General features: G+C 37.8%; 1 protein-coding gene across 2 annotated transcripts in view; it reads right to left on the reverse strand.

The window, feature by feature from the left end:
- The window catches only part of LOC576586 (serine/threonine-protein kinase Sgk1), a 69,048-nt gene that overhangs the window by 9,575 nt on the left and 37,914 nt on the right, over positions 1-21,559 (reverse strand). For both annotated transcript variants that reach the window (XM_030983204.1, XM_030983205.1), the window contains exons 4-8: positions 17,044-17,192; positions 4,913-5,053; positions 1,854-1,995; positions 1,195-1,439; positions 317-440 (exon numbers count right to left, since the gene is read on the reverse strand). In XM_030983204.1, coding sequence (XP_030839064.1) covers positions 317-440; positions 1,195-1,439; positions 1,854-1,995; positions 4,913-5,053; positions 17,044-17,192 — 801 coding nt within the window. The remainder of the gene's footprint in view (positions 1-316; positions 441-1,194; positions 1,440-1,853; positions 1,996-4,912; positions 5,054-17,043; positions 17,193-21,559) is intronic.

A 21,559-nucleotide genomic window follows, 5' to 3' on the forward strand; every position in this document is an offset into this window, starting at 1 on the left:
CTAACCCTCTAACAAGCAAAATATCCTGAAAAAATTCTCAAACTACAATAATTAAGATATTTATGGTTTTCTTTGAAGGCGTCACTGTGCAACACCCTCTAACAGTAAATTTTCCCAACCGATTTTTTTACATGAAAATAAGCCATAAGACAGGCTTTTAAAAATCTGTCAACACTAAAATGTCTGGAATGGTATTGTGACAATTAACATTCACCTAAAATGTAATTAAATTGTAATACTGTATTATTGTTATTTGATGAGTTTTTTTATTTGATTTATCAATAAATGCAGAAACATCTGCTAAAAAAAAACTTACCTCTGGTGTGCCGCAGAAGGTTGAGGTGGTTTTCTTGGCTGCGATCCCTTCCTTGCACAAACCAAAGTCTGTCAGTCTAACATGGCCATCGTGATCCAAGAGAATGTTCTCAGGTTTCAAATCTCTGAAAGCAATCAAATCATGGTTGTAGAGTTTGTTATTATATCAAAGAATGGTATTTTTCTTTTCAATTGAAAGTAATTACAACTAATTCTCAGGGGCTTTTGATTGGGGAAGGGAGGGAAAGGGGGAAATCCCAATTCTCTCTCTAAAAAAAGTTTTGTAATACTTACATACAACAAAATTATATGCTCAGCTCCCACTCCCCCAAAGTAAAGTTCGTTATCATAGCAAAGGATTTTCTTTAAATTGAAAGTAATTATAACTAATTCTCAGGGTCTTTTGAAGGGGGATGGGAAGGAAAGGGGGAAATCCCCATTTTTTTTAATATTACACATTACAAAATGATAACAAAATTGAATGCTCAGCTCCCCTCCCCCTACCCCCCCCCCCCCCCCACATGCTCCGCATGCAGCCTGCTTCTAATTCCATACAAGCACCAATTTACATATATATATGCAGTATTTTTTGTCTCTCCTAATTGTCATAGAGATGTGAGTTGGGCAAACAGTAGGTACAGACAGTTGCTTTCTGCATCACTTGCAAACCCATGGGCTTCTTATTTCATCTGATTTTCTTTTCGTCCATTCTACATTTTTCTCATGTTGTTGAACAAATTCATGGTTCAGGGTCAAAACCTGCTGATTACTGACTCCCAAAGGCTTTATAAATAGAGCAGGGACCACCCAGGTCCCATAGGCAATACATTAGGGATGTCATCCACTACCACACCTTCTCAGCGCTCATACAACACTCACCTGTAGATGATATCCAAGGAATGCAGGTACCCGATGGCGCTGGCGATCTCCGCCGCGTAGAACTTGGCCCTGACCTCTGGGAAGGACTTCTCCCTCTGCAGATGGAAGAAGAGCTCTCCGCCGTTGACGTAATCCAGGACGAAGTAGAGCTTGTCGGCCGTCTGGAAGGAGTAGTGGAGACTGACCAGGAAAGGATGCTTGAGGTTCTTCAGGAGGACGCTCCTCTCGGCCATGATGTGTTTCGCCTGGTGTGGAGAATCGGTGGAATAGAGATAAATGGCTGTTAGGAAATTTCCTTTAAAATAGCAAAAAGTGAGCCTTCCCTCTATACATGTATCTGGTTGAATCTGAATCATATGTTTTGCTTTAATTTTTTTTCCTCTATTTTTATCAGAAATTCCACATAATTCATTTTGCAGATTTGATTAATATGAGGTATTGAACTTTCAGCATTAGTTTTGCTTTGGAATGTCTTTCTCTACTATTATCAGAACAATGCATTACATGTATCTTTAAATCAATAAAAACTGAAAGCACATATTTTCAATTAACTATAAATCTAAGCACATCAGGAGCTCTTGTAGCGCAGTAGATTTGAATAGTTTCTGCACTCTATCAATGTATTATTATTATTATTTTTATTATAATCATCCTCCTACCTCATTCCTCTTGACGATGGCAGCCTTCTGTAGCACTTTGACTGCATACACCTTGCCATCGATCTTGTGTTTGGCCAACAGGACTTTGCCAAAGCTACCCTTGCCAATCACCTTCAGGAAATCAAAGTCACTTGGTCTTGCCCTATAGATTAGAGAAAAAACAAGGAATGGAACTAGAAGAGTTAAAGGGAGTGTAGCATGGCAAATACTGGTAAACGCCATCTACGCCTTCTTTTGGACAACTGCACGTAAACGAATTAACTTGGTTAACGGTCAGCGCCTGCTAGCATTCGGGAAACGGACCGAAGTTCTCCTCACGCCTCGTCCGTAGTCGTATTATACCCGATTGGCCCCGAGTCAGGCCACAGGAAAGACACATAGTCTCATCATGCTACACCTCCTTTGAATGCAACAGAATTTTGGTTGATAGTATTCTTATCATAATTTAGAACCTAAATAAAGAATATGAAATTTGTCAAGATTTCTTATCTAATATAAATGAGATTTCTTTGTAAATTAGATCGTAGGACGATCCTATAGACAGGCTGTTGTCATAAACGCCACATTAAATTTAATGCTGCATTTAAGTACTAAATTGTCTGGCTCTTCCATTAAGCACTTTACAATAAACAAATGAATACTCTTGCTGGTCCAATACCTTACATATGGCAGTTACAATTTACAGTTATAGGAGGTGTTCTCCTTTTCTTCCATCGAAGGTCACCCTATTCACCTGGATATCAACCAGCTAGACAGCCAATGGTTTGGATATGCTACGGTTAGCAACTGAATTATTCATACTCGTCGTCACTTTGACGTTTCTTAAAGATAAACGAGATAAAAGATAAATAAGTTCTGGTAAAAAAAGAAAATGAATTTTCACAGAATCTAACGAAACTTACACTGAATGTTCAAGATTACAAATAAATGACATGTGCCAAACAATTTTGGAAGAAAATGTATACTGGCTGAGTAATGAGCATAGAAAGACAAGGAAATCAAGATAGTACTAGCCCCGACACCATGTGTGTTGTCCCATATATAGCTTTCTATGTGAGTGCTTGTTACTTTACCAAGACTCGGTCAAATTTATTATGATTTTGATGACTCCAGAACCTTGCAGTGCACACCAATACTTACTGTACATGCTACATGATCAACTGTTTCTGATCCTTTCCACACCTTTTCTCTCACAATGCAATCACATTACCAGTACTAAAGTTTATCTTTAATTGTAACTCAAGACTGAAAGGTGGACTGGTTGAATAAAGGCCTTTGTTGAATATTTTTTAGATGTAAGCTTTAGTATGTCACATTCCCAAGGAACATATACAAATTGGAACAAATCCATTTTCCACATACTTAAAAAATTATAAAAACTTTGTAAGGGTGTGAACAATTTAGTTGCAAACGGTATGTACAGAGACTAGTTTATGCCTCAGTTTTAACATATATTCCTATTTCTTGATATTAAGAAATGATTTTCTGTTGTAAAGCAATGGTAATTCTTGAAATAGGAATAAATGTTGAAACGGCTTGCCATAAATACGCAGCAACACGCTGGCCAAATACGCATCGGTGTGACTGACGCATTTACTCATGCAGTCATCTAATTTTGCTGAGCTCTTACACATTGCAGCTGGGAGGTTGATTTAACCATTCTTTAAAATGTATACAAGTATATTCTGTTTAAGCAAATTCATTTGTATCTTAACCAGGTATTTAACAAGTTTTTCTGTTGTGTGATCTTTTTAGAAGGACTACTTCATCAAAAATACAACTGTCAAATTTGTTTTCTTCAAACTGATGATAGGAAGAGGGAAAATGCCCCCAATTCACACCCCCCAAAATGATTGTCCCTATAAACACAACCTGAAGAAAGCAAGGTAATCATGCATGCATTTCTGGGATTAAAGTACAGGCACACTGTTGCATGTGCTCCAAGCAATTTGGGGACTATTACGACTTGCTTTTATGGGAATCTGCCAGACCCGCGCCATTCTTGCAGGATTTAATAGCCCTGTATCAGGTGCTTATAGACTTTTATTTCTCACCGACGTGTTATAAAATTTAATAACAGGCGCCCTGACCTGAATGCACATGACTTGCTCGAACTCTTTATAGAGAACACCTTCTCCATGCATTGAATAATTTAATCTAAATACAGATAAAGGCTTATCATAAACAAATACTTGTTAGCATGAACCCTAATGGATTCCTGCTTTATGCTGTCAATTGCTTGTCTTTGTGTGCTAATGCGCATACGGATTAACAGGCACTTGGCATGGAACTGGCTGTCAACTTTACTTATACATAAAAAGGAGAGACTTTGCCACCTGTTGCAAATAAGGTAAAGATAATATTGAACTTTTTAAGAAAAAAAGAGAGAAATGTTCAACAAACAAATAAAACAAAAAACACCTGGGTAGCAACTCCACGTAACTCTCTTCATCTGTAGCTACATGAATAAAATAGCCCAGTCCAAATTTTGTGCGACCAAAAAAGGCACCATAATGGCATAGTAGGACGTATAGTTTATTTACAAGGAGGTATTTTTTGTTGTTATTTTGGTTTTATTGGCGTTTCCTTCTTTTTGAGAATATTTTTCTCTTCAAGTATGTTTCAACCTTAGTTTTCTATTGAATTTGTGATCAAATCAACATTTTAGGGCAGTTGTTTGACGGGCGGTATGTTTAAAAAATATTTGAAAATAAATAAATTAAAAAAACGTACTTCCGTAATTCTGAGAAAAAAAACGGAATAATTTCGGGAAAAACATAATAGCGGTAATAATAATAATAAAAACATTACTTATAAAGCGCTTACCACCAAAGTCTCTAAGCGCTATAACAAACAAAATAGACTGATAAACAATAACATATTAAACAAAACAAAAAAAGTGCAAATAAACCTACAACTTATAATACATATGAAATACACATCAATGTGAGTTAGACAGAGTTAGTTAATCATCAAAAGCAATGGTTGGCAGCTCTGTGTGTAACTATTACTAAAGGTGTTTTCTTCGCAGAAAACGATGGTTGGACAGTTCTACTTACGATGGATTAGCCGATGGTCCCAGGTTGATGGTGTTCGGGTCGTTGGGGTCACTGAAGAAGTCTGTGTTGTTCTCGTCCGCCACGCTGTTATCAGGGTTATTCCTCGGATTATCGAGAGACAAGAAGTTCTGAACCTCGCCACTGAAAAATAGAATGGGATAACAAAAAATAGAGAATAATTTCACAGAAGAATGAGGTGCACACCATCTTATTTCTTGTTTGACCTCATGTATGTTTGATCTCACTTTTATTTTTATTATTATATATGCATGATTTATTGAATAAAGAACAGTTGTATAAGTTGTGTGTTTATTATAAGTTTTGGTAAATAATTTTTTAGTCAGACTAGGTACGCTTAGAGATACCAGTATTAAGCGCCTAATAAATATTGTGTATTATTATTATTATTATTAAGAATAATTTCATTGAAGAAGTTTGTTTAGTTCTCGTCCATCACGCTGTTATCAGGGTTATTCCTCGGATTATCGAGAGGTCTTGTTTCCAAAATATCCCGCTATTTGGAAATAGCGGGCTAATTTGCGCCCATCCGAGATAGTTAGTGATGAGCGTATCAGTCTCGTTATGACGCGATTTCAAGCTTCGGAATAATATCCAGAGTCTGAAAATAGCGGATTGTTTGAGACTTCATGAGAAAGGGGAAAACCCCTTTTGCTGAAAGAATCCATGTATTCGGCAAAAGTAGGTAATGTTTTTCTTAACGAGCAGTTATATTACCTCTGAGAAATTTGCCTTGGATCTGATTTCTTTGTCTACAAGTAATCAGGGAAAACCCAAAGGTGTCTAGCAACCCGATGACTACTGAATTCTCTAGTTCCTATAGGCTTACATGTAATACAGGGACCACCAGGTTCCAGTGGGCAAAGGGTTAAATAGATGAGGTCATGATTTGCTACTTTTTCATTAGCTCTAGCTTAAGGGTTTAAGACTCAATTCCAAAAATAAAGGAGAAGATCTACATGTAGAAAGGTCAGCAGAATTACAGAGATAATATGGTTATATTGACATTTACTTGTAGCAAAACGGACAAAAACAGAAGAAAAGAAACAAGCACACAAAACGATGAAGAAGAAATGAGGAAAGGAAGGTCCTTGCAATGACGGTGCTAGTTGACTCGTTAATTCAATAGAATTAGAGAAATGAAACAAACAAGTCACTGAAAGTCTGAGAAAAATATGATGAATACAAACTGAGAGTTTGGAATATTGTTTTTAAGTTTTGAAGATCAATATATTTAAAAAATTGGCAACTTGGAAACCCGCCTTTGTGAAAATATTTAAAACCAAGAAAAATATCTTAAATATTGACTTTGGATATCATAGAGGGAGTATACCTATGAAAACATTGTTCAAAATATTTTAGGGAAAAGAAATTATTCTTTGAGAAGACAAACTTGGGGGGAAAATGATATTATGAAATCCTCATTATAACACACAAACTGGAGAATAGCAACAGACAGACCCAGTAATAAGCAGGTATGCACATTTTGATCTTTCAGAAGACCTTAGGCAGCACACATGTGGCTATTTGAAAGAAGGCTATTATGGTGAAATTATAAAATCCCATCCACCATCGTGTGCAAAATGGATGTCGCATAAAAAAGATGATCTGATTTGCACAGAAACGTGTGAGCACACATGAAAGCCATTTAATTGTAGAAGTTATTGATTTCTCCTTCATTTTCCTTGGCAAATTAAGTCTATTTCTGGCAAGCATCTACCAGGATTCTTGATGATCATTAAAACACAAGGCTTGATTTCCAAGCACGAAACTAAGCTGCGACATGGAGAAGGAAAGAAAACAAATATATATTCCTTGTCTTTTTCGTTCGGTATTCCTTCGCTACTCCACAGATATTCAATTATATAATGCAAAAAATGTGAAAAATTATGTGATGTTTCATAAGGCAGTCTGGACAAATGCAAACTCGGACATGTGCAGTCTGGGGTCCATAGTTTAGTTCTTCATGTTAAAGAGAGGGGGCTTGTATGGAACATAATAGTTCAAAGGTCATTTTGAATTTAACCCACTGAGTATCAAATCCTCTTGTTCCCCTAGGCTAATATAATATCCACCCCAAAAACAGGTTAAAAATAAACTTGAGTTCTGGTAAAAAAGAGAAAATAAATTCTCACAGAATCAAACAAAACTTACACTGAATGTTCAAGATTGCAAATAAATGTCATTTGCCAAACACTTTTGGTAGAAAATGGATACTGGCTGAGTAATGAGCATAAAAAGATAAGGGAATCAAGGTAAGCAGCCCCGACACCATTTGTGTAGTCCCATATACATCTTCCTGTGTACAGTGCTTGTTACTTTACCAAGACTGGGCCAAATTTATTATGATTTTGATGACTCCAGAACCTTGCAGTACACACCAATTCATGCTACATGATCAACTTTCTCTCTTCCATTCCACACCTAATCTTTCACGATGCAATCGCATGACCGACCAGAACTCAACTTTTTCTTTAACTAACAGATTCAAATCGTATGCATACTTTTTAAACAAAGATCATTCTCGGCGACCTGAAAGCTTGCCCGAGGCAGTACTATTATGCAGACTGGATTGGAGTTCATTCGTTAATAACGGGTTAATGGAATAACTCGTCAGAAGGTCCCCAGGGGAGAAAGATCCATAAATTTGAATATGTTGGTAAACCAAAAAATCTATTTCCAGAGGCATAGAGTTCATTCAAAGGATGAGGGTGACCTCACCAGACCGTAAAGGGATTGGGTATCTCTGTCTCGGATTCTGAAACAAAATCCTGGATTTAGCTCATGATGCAATCATAATAATAAACCTTTATGTCAGTCCGGAATCCCACGACGCTTACAAGCCAATCGCTCAAGATATTTATTATTGGAATTCAAAATTTCAAATAACGTTTTCACAATGGTTTTTATAACACTACAGTCTATTGGGGAAAATGAGTACTGGTATGGTAAAACCTGTCACTCAAAGATTTTTATGCTTTTGAGGCACTTCATGATCATTTTGATGCACAGTTTTGTTAGGGCTTCAATATTACACCATATCACAGACACTGATAACACATTGGGCCATTCATCTCAGTTTTGTAAAACTGCCATGGAAACATTGTTAAACAATGCCTTTAATTATGCAAAGTCAAAAGTTATGTAATAATTTCCACTCTGCATGCATGTGCATTGAAACAAATGCGGTATACAGTGTATACTCTGCACAAAAACTGAGTATTGCCATGGAAGGTTTAACAGCATTTTTCTCACTACATCAATTACTAACCACTACCACAAGGGGGGAGGGGGGGGGGGTAGGAGGGGGGACAGATTGTAAGAATCAGATTATTCAATTCCTTCCTCGAATGACTCAGGATGCAGGATGGTTTCACTTTGTATGATGTTATGAACAAATGAACAATTTCCTTTCATGTACTATTGTATACCTGCATTAGTATCATTTCTTTTTCTATGAAAGGATAGTCAAAATAGGGTGGTCAAAGGAATTTCCCCCTTTTTTGTACAGTACCAGCACCCTTGCTTAATACAGACATGTTTGATTGACCAAGAAATTGTTAATACAAAATAATAATAAAACAAGGGAAACGCTCTCGGCAGTCTCGCCTGCATTACGCAATTAGATATGATGAAAAATTGAGGGTGAAACATTATTTATAGGAAGGGTGGCCCATTAGCAGGCCCCCCAAAATGAAATCCTCTGAATATAATCAGCAGAATTTTGAAGTGAATATTGATTAAGAATCATGGACAAATAAAAAAAAATTGATTCATTTATTCTCATATTAAATTGTAAAAACATAATCCAAGTTTGTTGACCTAAAATGACCTTTGACCTTAACTTAGTGACCTTTGACCTTAACTTAGTGACCTGAATTCTGCTCACATGATTGGGGATACTTGATTACCCTATAGTCCAAGTTTCATTGACTAAGAACTTATATTTTAAAAATTATATCAAAAATTCAAAAACTTAACCTTAGGTTAAGTTTTTGATGTTGACGCCGCCGCCGTCGCCGCCGTCACCGGAAAAGCGGCGCCTAATGTCTCGCTTTTTTGCTACGCAGGCGAGACAAAAACCTTACTCCCACATTTTGAACTGAGTAGAAACGAGTTCGGAAGTATTAACATTAATATAGCCAGCATCTTTACAACTGCAGGCATATCTAATAGTACTTCATTTAATGATTCTGATGGAGGAAAAAAAAACCTTGCTTGATACCACAATTTCCACCCACGCCATAATCAGAGGAGAAAATATCAGAGAAATCTGATTTCGGAGATAGCGGGCTAATTTGCGCCCGTCCAAGCTTCGGGATAATATCCTGCGTCTGAAAATAGCGGGTTATTTGGCAAACCTGAGCTGATGAAGTCTGCCCTATAGTGGACTATTTCGCCCTTGAAACTAAAGATATTAATTACTTCTACTATTCCATACCGACCTAAGGCTCATTCTCGAAATAGTGCTGTATTTTGCCAATGCTTGTGAAGAAACACTCGCCCCAAAATATGCTCTGAAACTGAAGATCTTTCCTAGAGGGAACTGGATTGCTTGACTCAAGCCTACAAAGACGAGGAAATGAAAACTCAAAGATTATGTATTTGATTAATTTAAAAAAGGATTCTGACTTGCATAATTTTACAAGTTTGTGCTTAATTGTTCTGCCTAATGCAAATTACCCTATATACTCTTTGTTACTTAAGAGTGAACATGTATGTGTTCGAATCAACTATTTAAAACAAAATTGTGTACAGTTTTAAAATATAAAGTCAAGCTTAAAAAACACTAAGCAAGCAATTTTAATATGGGCTAATGGGTAATAAGGAGTATGAAGAAAACAAAGGTTAGCATCATGGAGAAAGAGAGATAGCATACACCCCTGCAAAACAGTACACAAGTTGGACTTGGTTCCATACAGGCCATATTGTATGAAAACATGCAAAGGTACGTTGAGTGGTTTCCTCACAAGTCGTTCCAATATGAAAATCGTGAGTGGGCTTGAACTTACAAAATCTCTTTACAGACTGCAGTAATATTTGAAGCTCATATTTTGAGTACCGGTATAATATAGTCACAAGAAACCTTTAAGATACAGAGTAAAATATTTTAAAGGTGATTGGTACACTTTAATCGCGATCTTTTGTGGGGGCAACATATTTTGAAATTCACCAACATCTTGAGAAATAAAAGGTTGCAGAGGAGTACACAAGACCATGCCATCATAAATCCATTTGATCTTCTTCTGACTTGCTATTAATCACGAGTGGGCTTGAACTTACAAAATATCTTTACAGACTGCAGTAATATTCTAAGCTCATATTTTGACAATGGTATAGTTACCAGGAACCCCTATACAGATTTAAGTATTTTAAAGGTGATCGGTACACTTAATCCCGTTCTTTTGTGGGGGCGACGTTATCACAGATCTCTAAATTTACCCACATCTTCAAAATAAGAGGAGGCAAAGGAGTAGACAAGACCATGCCATCATAAATCCTTTTGATCTTCTTCTGACTTGCTATTATGGAAATTTGACATTAAAGCCTACACATAATTCGGAGCGAGGGATTTAGACGCTGCATCCTCATTAATTGGTCGTCGTTGTTTAACAAAAAAGAAGCGAGTGAGTGGAGGTTTTCTTTCCATAAATTTTGTCCTCCCTCTTAAATCTTACTCTCATAATCATAAACAAACCCCTGTTCAACTTATCAAAATATTACTGCATGGCTTTACAAAAATTGTATAGCTATACTAAATTTTGTCCTCGTCTGAATGAATATCGCAAAAAAAAAATGTGTAGCGTAACAATACTTTAGGCGTCGTTTTGAATGAAAATTAAGAAAAGAATGAAGGTCATGTTCTCGTTTGAACATTGTTTCATACAAAAACCATGAAAGGGGGTGGGGTGTATCGTAAGCAAACCCCAATGATTGGTCTGATGTCATGTCAACTCTCCAAAGTCCAAAACTAGTTTCTTTATAGTGCACGTCTCGTTTTGCTACATGATGGTTCTTTAAGTTTCTAGTTTATAAATGTTTCATATAAATTTCCTCTCATCTGAGCACGCTATAAATTATACCACCTCTTCCTAGTCTCTTTCAACCTGTGACCTATCTCTATCGCTCCCACGTGTTCTCCATCTAACTGTATAATTGTCTCAAATTGACTTTCTTGCTCATAACAAACTAGGTAATGGTATTCATTAAAATTGTAGGAATGAACTAAATGAGGTCTACAATAATAGCGTTCACCCACGTGATCAATACTTCTCCTTTCATTTCAATTTGTCAATTAAGACTCTACACGATGTGTATCCCCAGAGTGATACTGAATTTCTGTTTCAAAACCAAAAGTTCTCAGTTATTGTACAGTGTAACATTTCTCTTAACCCATAGGAGTTCAGTGTTTCCTTTTTTCCTGAATTAATCAGTTTTCCTTCCTCAAAATGGTAACAATTAATCTTATTTTTCACTTCTATTTAGCGTTTGAACAAATACAAACGTGTATATTAAATGAACCTATGCGACAGAAAATTGCAAACTTAACCCCGAAATTGGCAATTTGTACATAAAAATTTGTGATTTTATAGTTCACACTTTATTGTCGATTTAGAGACTTGATTAGTTACAATAATTGCTACTATTTGAGAACGGAACAACGCACTGCATTGGAAATTAACTCAAAATTAGAATAAAAGTTTTGATTCTCATGATCAATTGTCAAGGTCTTAAATATAGTAGCTTAAAGCCCCACTGCACTACTTATAGCTACTTGCGCCCTCTATATAGCAAACAATGGCTGAGCGGTGACCATTGGTCCCCCATGGTTCCCTTTTTCTTATGTTAATTGAGAGCTGATTTGATGAGATAACCACCTGTCAGTGACCATGCAGGGAGGTCTAATCCCTCCCAGCCAAACTAGTGCAGATAGGCTTTAAAGTGCAAATACATGTGGAAGAAACTACACGTGCATACATTCTATGCTATTGAAACTGTGTTTAAAAGCCATTTCATGCTATTAAAAACCTCACCATTTATTTACAAAATGATTGGACCCTCGGGGAAACGGTATGAATTGCTTTTGCTACAAGCCTAATGAAATGTAGTCACAGTGGAGAGTGATGATATGAATGGCCTTCCACACCCAATTATTGCAGATTGGACAATATGCCTTAAAGTTATGTAATCTAATCAAATGAGAAGGGGAAAGTGTGAAGTATTGAAAGCTGGATATGAAGGTAGAGAGCAAGAGAGTGTGTGCGTGCATGTGTGTGTGTGAGAGAGAGAGAAAGAGAGAGAGAGAGAAAGAGAGAGAGAGAGAGAGAGAGAGAAAGAGAGATAGGCGGGTGAGAGATAGATAGAAGAGAGATAGAGAGGCAGTGGGAGAGGCAGAAAAGGAGAGGGGAAGAGAGAGAGTGTAGAAGAAATGGAGAGTGAGGGGCAGAGAGAGAGAGATATACATGTAAGAGAGGCAGTGAAACGGGCAAAAAGAGAGAGAATTAGAGATAGAGAGAAAGAAGTGGAGAGAAAGAAGATCGAAGGAGGGACAGAGAGCGAACAATTTAAAGAGGCAAGGACTATACAGGCTTCAACGCAAAGTCATTATTTCATCCTTATAGGAATGGGATTCTCACTCAATCTTGAAATAAGATTATTTCATATCTTTAATATATTGCTCTAAGCAGGGATGAGATAGCCAAATGGCTTCTTTTCATATGACAAACAATATTGGCATTGAAATAAAGCTTAAATAAAAACGCAATTACAAATTCCATATCCTGTAGCTGCAGCTAGGAGCAGCTTACAAATCCTTCTTTCAAAGTTCCATTCATAACTCATAATTCGTTGTCCATTTTTTCACAACCTGGGATAAATACTTGACATCAACATAGCCTCGACTTACTTTTGTTTGGGACTTATTTCATTGTAAATATCACAAAAGTGATTTGAATGTATGGATATAGGATGGCAGGTCAATTCAATTTCTGTTGCTCTTATGGCTTCATCATCTGTAACGAGCTATGCAGAAAAGCAGCATCTCAGTCATAGGGCCCTGTTTCACAAAACTTGTCATCAGTGACAAATGACGGTTTTTGTTACAAGCTACTGAAATCCTTGCTTCTGATTGGTTATCGGCAGATGTGTCACTGATTTTTGTCATTTGTCATTGAATAAAGACTTTATGAAACAGGTCCCAGGATTTAATGCCCTTCTGGCTCTCCTAATGTGACATTCAGTAACTTTGAACTTTGACCTCAAGTTACGTTTATCATGGATATATTTATTATGTAACAAACAAGTCGAGAATTTGAAGTTGAGAATTTCAACATATCCTAATATCGAGAGCTAGACAGGTTTTACTAAGGGCGCGTTCATGCTTGATTTTGAAGGCAGAATGAGCGATTTGTAACGCTCATCATAAACGCTCATCGTAATCGCTGCACTGTTCATGCTCAGTTCTCCAGGCAATTCTCCTTGGGTGGCCTTCAGCTGGATTCGCAAACCTGTGTGCGCATGCTACGTAGACCCACTAGAGGTCAGTGCGTTGACCCCATTTAAACGCGTTTACAAATTGTAAACGCATCTTTTTGTGAGTTTACGATCAGCGATCGTGATCGCCGTTTTTCTGTGATTCTACAAAAGTGAGCATGAACGCAATCGTGTTTTAAACTAAACGCGAAACAGATGCCTGATTCTGGCCGTCAAAATCAAGCATGAACGCGCCCTTATATAATATTGACTGGCCTTGAGGGAGCGGATATCAGGAACTATTGCCCTCACTGAAATCATAGGTGGATTTTATCAATTTGCTGGTAGTTGTTTAACAACTTCCGACAAAACACTGAAATTTTAGAAAACTAAGGAAAAATATGATATGTAATGTAATGAACATCATCACAGGCAGACTAAAAAGTTATACAAATTCAATGTTCCTCCCTGCAATATTGATTAAAACTATACCGGTGTCTGAAAGAGCCTAGAAAGGTGTTTTAATTTCCCCCAGGATATAAGAAACGGAAGAGAGATGGGATTGTCATTTTCTTGAGACAAAGATGATAATCGATGTTGGGTGGGGAAAAATTCATTTACCCTGAACTTAAATTACAAAAACATAAAGAGTAAATAACATTTCACAAAGAAAAACAAGCAAGCAGAATCTATATTACTAATACGCAAAATCGCCGCGGGGGGTCCAAACGGGTACAAAACGGTTCCTCAAAAACGCCTTTCCCCGACCCCGCCCGCCTCCGCCGTGGCGCGGGGAGGGCGGCACAATTCCGCGAGGCCTGTCTCCCGTAACCCGCGTGCCACGTCGACCCCGCGATCGACGTCCACGCCGTTAAACGCGGTTTCGGGGTGCCGGGGAGGACGGGCGGACGAGAGCACGGCGGGCGTCGTGGATTGCGAGGAGGCGACGAACCCGCGAGAGCGAGTCGGCAAGGCGTGCACCCGCCCTCTGTCTAATTATCAAAGAGAGACGAAGAGACACGCGATGGGCGAGAATCCACTCGCGTCAACGGGTGTAGCAAGTCTCATTGAAAAAGCTGCGGCGTATACCGAGTAAGACCTCTTGCTATAGGGTTCGCTTTGTAGCGTGTAAGAGAAATACACATCAACAGACGACTCACCCGGGTGAGGGGATGTAGCCAATATGTATCCTCAACGGGTTGAGCTTACCCGTGCTATGCGTCTTTCTATATGATATAGGCCAGGCGCCCACAGTGTACGTGTATTACACGCTCTCAGGTCACACACATGCACACACCACAGTCGATTCGAGTCGAGGCGATTGCGACAACTAGCGCAAACCATGGACCTATTTTCACGTAAAATCTTTACTCTGAAAATAATTATACAAATTCTGTGATCTATGCCAACATAATCATAGTCCAAGCTTCTGTTTTATTGGTCTTTTCATGAAAACTACATCGAAATCACAACAAGAATAGCGCAAATAGATCTGTGATAGTACGCCTTCACGTGACAGTTCAGTTGCAAACTGCCTTGAGTCCACAGTGTATTGCCACGGCAGCTGAGCGCTGCTGTCGGGGTGCTGTCGGAGCTGAGTGTGTGAGCGTGGAGTAGCGGTGACCGGAGTAGCCAGGCCTGTCCGTGGTGTGAGGAGAGTCTAAACAACACTTTGAAATTGCTATTTATTGCCCCGATTTCAATATAGTTTCGTGAATAGATGTATGAAACCTGGGCTTAGATTGTGATTATTCTGGCCATGTAGAGTTGTATACTGAATTTCTATAATCATTTTTAAAGTAAAGTTTTCACAAGCAAAGTAAAGTTTTCACAAGCAAAGTAAAGTTTTCACAAGAAAATCAGACGGTCGTCATGGTCGTTTAAAAACATGATAATACTTTAAGTATGATACAGTTCTTGCATCAAATCAAGTTTTAAAGTGTGGGGGGGGGGGGGGGGGTCAGGTAACTCAAAGCGATTTGAGTGCAGGCGTGGTGTCCACGGGTACAAAGGGCTGAACCCCCGAAAGCTCAGGGGTTTTAGGCATTTAATTACGGTCAGATGAGCATATTTTTAATGCCTTATTTGTGACACTGGCAGGTCGATCACTAATTGGCGTGGGGTCCATAGTAGAGTTGCGTACCAACTACGCTGAGCTGAGAGTACGCTGGCCTACGTTACTTTACCATGAGGGACGCAAAAAAATACGGAAGATGGACGCAAACAATTTAATATGTTTAACAAAATTCGCGTACTTTCGGCGTAGAAACTTGACACAGAAAGTAAGTCTTTTTTGACGTAACACTACGCTACTAAACTAAACAAACTGCATCTTTAAATGAATTAATGAAAAATGAGCCCCCGAAAGATTAAAAAAAGTAGCCCCCAAAAATGTTCCCAAAATTTGATATAGATCGAGTCCCCGAAAAAAAAAATCTTTCACTGGATTCTACGCTCACAGTCCCACACACAGTCGAGTCAATTTGTGCACAAACCGTCCGATTTTTTGCGTAAAATCTTTACTTTGAAAATAATTATACACATTTTGTGAACAATGCCAACATAATCATAATCCAAGCCTCTGCATATGTAGTCTTTTCATGAAACTACATTGAAATCACAACAATAATAATGCAAATAAATAGTAATTATCGAGATCCTATCTGACATAGTTTGTTTTACGATGCGCCATTCATGGTCAAACAGCATATATTATAAAAATTCTCTATATAAAGATAATCTAAATTTTTTTTGGATAGCACATAGGCCTCTATCTATCTATCTATTTGGCCCCCTCCCCTAGAATCCCGTGGATTTTCCACGGGTCCTGCTTGTTTATATTAATCACAAAAGACAGATGTGGGTGTCCTACGTAATCTGTATACGTGTGCTGAAAGGAAATTGTAAATAAAGTTAAAAGAAAAAGGAGGAAAAAATATCTTGAAGCTCAGTAAATGTCATTTTGCCTCAAACCTTGAATATGGATTTGTGACATTTTTAAATATATTAAAGTATTGATGGATAGTTCAATCATAATATAATTTTTCATTTAAATATTGTGGGAGATTCTAGTAACATGTACATGTAGATAAAAGAGAGTAGCAGGCAGAAAGGAGGGAGGGAGGGAGGGAGGGAGGGAGGGAATTAAAAGGAGAGGTAGGGAAGAGATGAGGAGGTGAGAGGATGGGAGGGGAGGGGAGAGTAGAAGAGAGAAGAGGATGGAGGGATTTAAGAGAAGGGGAGGGAGAGAACAGATGAGGAGGGGAGAGGAGGAGGGGAGAGGAGGGGAAGAGGAGGGGGAGAAGAGGAGGGGAGAAGAGGAGGGGAGAAGAGGAGGGGAGAAGAGGAGGGGAGAAGAGGAGGGGAGAAGAGGAGGGGAGAAGAGGAGGGGAGAAGAGGAGGGGAGAAGAGGAGGGGAGGAGCACATGGAAGAGGAAGGAAAGAGGAGAAGGAGGGAAAGGGGGAAAGGAGGGAAAGGAGGGGAAAGGGGGAAGAGACAAGAGGAGAAGGGGGAAGGAGGGGAGGAGTAAAGAGCAGGAGGAGAAGGGGAGGGGAAGGGCAACATGAGAAAAGAGGTCAAGAGGGTATAAGAAGGGGTAGGGAGAGTGAGGTTGACAGAGGGGAGGGATATATATACTCACTGCTGTAATATCTGCTGATTGTTGATGATTTTCTGGATGAAATCATGGAGGCCTTCTCTTCTCTGACGGATGAATTCTGGGTCAAAGTTGTTGCCAAAGAGCTTCTTGCCCGGCAGCTTGAGGTCTGCACCGGGGAACTTCTTCTTCAGCTGTATAATGGAGTGAATAAGGGAGAGATGGAGGAAGAGAAAGAGAAAGAGGATGAGACAGAGAGAGAGAGAGAGAGAAAGAAAGAGAGAGAAAAAAGAGAGAAAGGACAGACAGAGACAGATAGAGAGAGAGTGAGAGGGAGAGAGAGAGAGAAAGAGAATGACAGACAGAAACAGAGAGGAGAGAGAGAGAGAGAGGGAGGCAGACAGGGACAGATTAAGAGAGAGAGAGAGAGAGAAATTGGGAGGAGAGTGATTGAGAGAAAAGGATATGCACAGCGAGAAAGAGAGAGAGGGAAAGAGAAAGGTGAAAAAAAAGAAGAACATGAGATGGTAAAAATTAATAGAGAAATCAAAAACAAAACCAAGTTTATTTTGGTCTAGCATCATATACAGTGGGTGGATTATTCAATAGATGTTGAGAACAACAACATGTCAGAGGCCAAAAATGATAAATCACATTGAAGGTGTATATATATAGAACATTGCAATATTATATGACCATGAATATATCAAAGTGTGAATCCAATGCATCCAGCTTTCACAAGAAGCCTGTTTTCATCAGACCGAAGTTGCAAAATAAACCCGCTATTTTCAGACTCGGGATATTTCCCCGAAGCTCGAAATTGCGTCTTCACCATCCCGATACGCTCATCACAAACTAGATGAAGACTGGGGCAAATGAGCTCGTATTTCCTAAACAGCGGGCTATTTTGAAAACAAGACCAAGATTTCTCGGGATATTTTATCAACCAAATATCACTCTAATTGCAACTGCGGGCTGATGAAGACACAGATTAGCTGGCTATTGTGAGATCGGGCTAGTTAAAATAGCGGGTTATTTTGCAACTTTGGTCTGATGAGGACAGACCTAAGGATGAATGTCTCACGAGAGAATGAAAATAACACGTCTTGTCTAGAGGACATGCTGTCTGGGATTTGAACTTGCAACCTTCCACGACAAGAAGATCTATTACAGACATCCGGTCAAACCATCTCCAAGGCACTGTAATAGAAGATCGCAACAAGAATAGGCAATGGCTTTGGCTTTGATTGAAAAACCTCCCTGTATTCATTATTTTTTCTTTCCACACATTTCATATTTTAAAGGCATTGTTTAAAGATAAAGACCAGTTATGGTCATGCGATTGCATTGTGAAAGAAACGTTGTGAAATCAATCAGAAAAGGTTGATCATCTAGCATAGATGTGCGGCAAGGTTCTGGAATCATCAAAATGATAAGAAATTTGGCCCAGTCTTCAAAAGTTACAAGTACTGTACACAGAAAGATGTATATAGGACTACGCACACGTGCGCAACACGTGCGTTTATCTCTCACAGACCATGTAGATAAACTAATTTACCAAATATATCAATTAGTAGGGGGTTTCCCTGCAATTTTTTTTATCATTATGTACTATTCAAAACATATTCTTTCACATGATTGGTAATAAGAGGTTCCATTTCATTTTTTGAAATTGGGGCATTTCCAATACTGGTCTTTACCTTTAACAATGTTTCCAGTTTTACAAATCTGAGATGCATGGCCCTACGTGTTATCAGTGTCTATGATATGGTGTAATATGATGATACAATAGTCTAGAGTCGATTGTGGACTGCTGAGATTATTTCTAGATGAAACATAAATGTTGGATCATCCCAGGGTCTATTTCAGAATGTGCTGTCATCAGCATTAATTCAGCAATACAAGATGGCATCACATTCGATTCTATTATCATGAACGATTCTATTATCGTGAGCGATTCTACTATCATGAGCGATGAATTGAGAATTGAACTTCAACATAACATTGAACCGCTCAATATAGAACTGTCATTTGTTACTATACACTTGATTTATGAGTTCCTACCTAAGAAGTTCACACAAAGTTTGTCCCAACAAAAACCAAAAATCTGTTGTGCAAGCATCATCCACAATACATTTATTGCAGACATGTTGTGGCACACCTGTATGGCAGGGGAAAAACCCAAACATAACATAAAGAAGTTCTTTTCTGACTCGGGTTTTTGTTAATGCTGAATAAACTTTGACATACAGGTACGTGTACAACTATGAGTATCATACTGTACATGTATGAAAAGCATTTTGACATTAAAGGGAATACAAAGTTTTGGGAAATTTTGAAAATTGGGTGGATAGTAAATCTTTACAATTTTGATATATTTTGATGCCCCTGTGGATGTTTCATAAGCACAACAAAAATTAGCCCCTAAAACACTTCTGTTTTCAAGAAAAATTGAATATAAAAATTTACCGGTGCTCCCGGTAAATTTTGATAAATTTCAAATAGCGCCTATGGCCGTACAATGGTAGCTGCGACCATGAAAATCTCAGAATATGTAGTTGTGATATATAATTTTCAAACGGAATAGCTAATCGGTCGATTTTAGTCAAGAAACATTGTTTTATAGCTAAATTAATATTTGACCTTGAGAGGGAGCTATACAACTAAAGAGTTTATTATTTATTAATTTCATAACTTTAGACTCGATTTCAACCGCGACAACGATCAATGAATATTGTAGGAACGCATATGCTTCCAAAATTGTTAATTTGAACCAAATTTATGACCCCATACCAAAACTTTGTAATACCTTTAAACAGTAAATGCACAGATTCAGATAGATCATCTTTAAAGGCATTTGTTTTCAGTAACAAAGGCTAAATTGTCTATGTCAAAATTGCTCTCGGCCAATCAAATGCCCAATTTCAGTAACTTGTAACAGTTCCTGAAACTTGTTACTGATAACAAGTTTGATGAAACCGGGCCCTGATGTACTTTTGCACTCTGTATCAATGTACTCTCTGATATTATCTTACCATATCCTCCTGCAAATGTCTAATTTTAGATTATTAATAGAGCAATAAGATATGAGAAATGGTTTAAACTAGCTTAAGTAGAAATTCCCAGTAACTGTCATCAAAAACAATTAAACTTAACATGACCCATGTATGACCCATGGCTGATATAAAAAACTGTTGAGCTTTTGTAATTTTCTTTTTCAGAGAAAGTCACATTATTCTTTATATCAAGTCATTAGCAGGGGCTAGAGTGCTACAAAAGTAGCACAGAGATCATTAAAATAAGATCATACAGTACTGCATGTACATGTACCAGTATATCTTGATCAAAGGTGGTTTTGAGGCCGACATCCTATTCAAGCATCGCTTATGATTGCAGTCTCCTGCACTTTTTCACAGATTGTTCGGATGATATTTTAAATTTATAATAATATGATATAGAAATATTAAGTTTGTTATCATACATTTTGACATGAAGTTATTGTTTGCATATTTTATATTATAATACTAGGACACTGCTAGCGTTTAAATTGCACAAATAGGACATATTCTATGTCATGTGACATATTCTATGTGACATATTCATAATTCCTGCACAGTTCTACACAATTTGATGTTGGCTGCAAAAGGAATACACTACCTTTAATGCCCTTCAAACAAAACAAACACATTATAATAATAAACCAATCAAGAGCCTGAGCAATTTATATTCATGTACATGTAGCTATATTAAATTAAATACCTATTAATAAAAGCAATGTTGTAGGCGTACATAATGTACATGTTAACTATAACGGAGGTGTCGAAATGATTTATTTTATGAGGCTTTTATTTGCACAGTATATCGAAGGGCACAAGCTAACAAATCAAAATCTCGTTCTAAACACTTACACATTCACATGCAAGTTATGATGATGGTGCAAGTGAACACAATGTACATAACATTTTATGTCACAGTACATTTACTTTTATTAGCAATCATATGTGTTTTTCACATACATGGACTGTTAGGTACAATACAAATTTGTACGATAAAATATTACATGACATGTATATATGCCTGTTCCCCCATGTACAATAACAAAAGGATATCATCCTTTTGACTCTAAACAGACGATACACAGTTCTCATTAATAATATTTTAAAAATAAAAGTTTACATTTTTAATGAAAATATTTGACTTTGAAGAAGACTACTCTGAAGTGGGTAGTAAAATGTATACACATCAGTAAAGGTGTATTTACTTAAAATTCTAAGATATTTTTGACTTGAGTTTCAAAGTTCACATTACACGTGTTACACAGCGAGCAACTTGCTTACCGGTACGGTCACAGATAATTAGGGTAAAGTTTCTCCATTTATTTTCTCTGAACAAAGGTTGAAGTGGGTGTGCTACCAGTAAGTTTCTTACCTCCCATCAGACTAACAGAATTCATTGTATAACTATACGATGCATAGTATACAGTACCTTATTACATTTTTCCAGTCCGAATGTTGTATCTAACGAAAAGTCGTATGTAATACACATATGTACATGTAGCATC

This window comes from Strongylocentrotus purpuratus, unplaced genomic scaffold, assembly GCF_000002235.5.
Source record: "Strongylocentrotus purpuratus isolate Spur 01 unplaced genomic scaffold, Spur_5.0 spur5_scaffold_13, whole genome shotgun sequence".
NCBI lineage: Eukaryota > Metazoa > Echinodermata > Echinoidea > Camarodonta > Strongylocentrotidae > Strongylocentrotus > Strongylocentrotus purpuratus.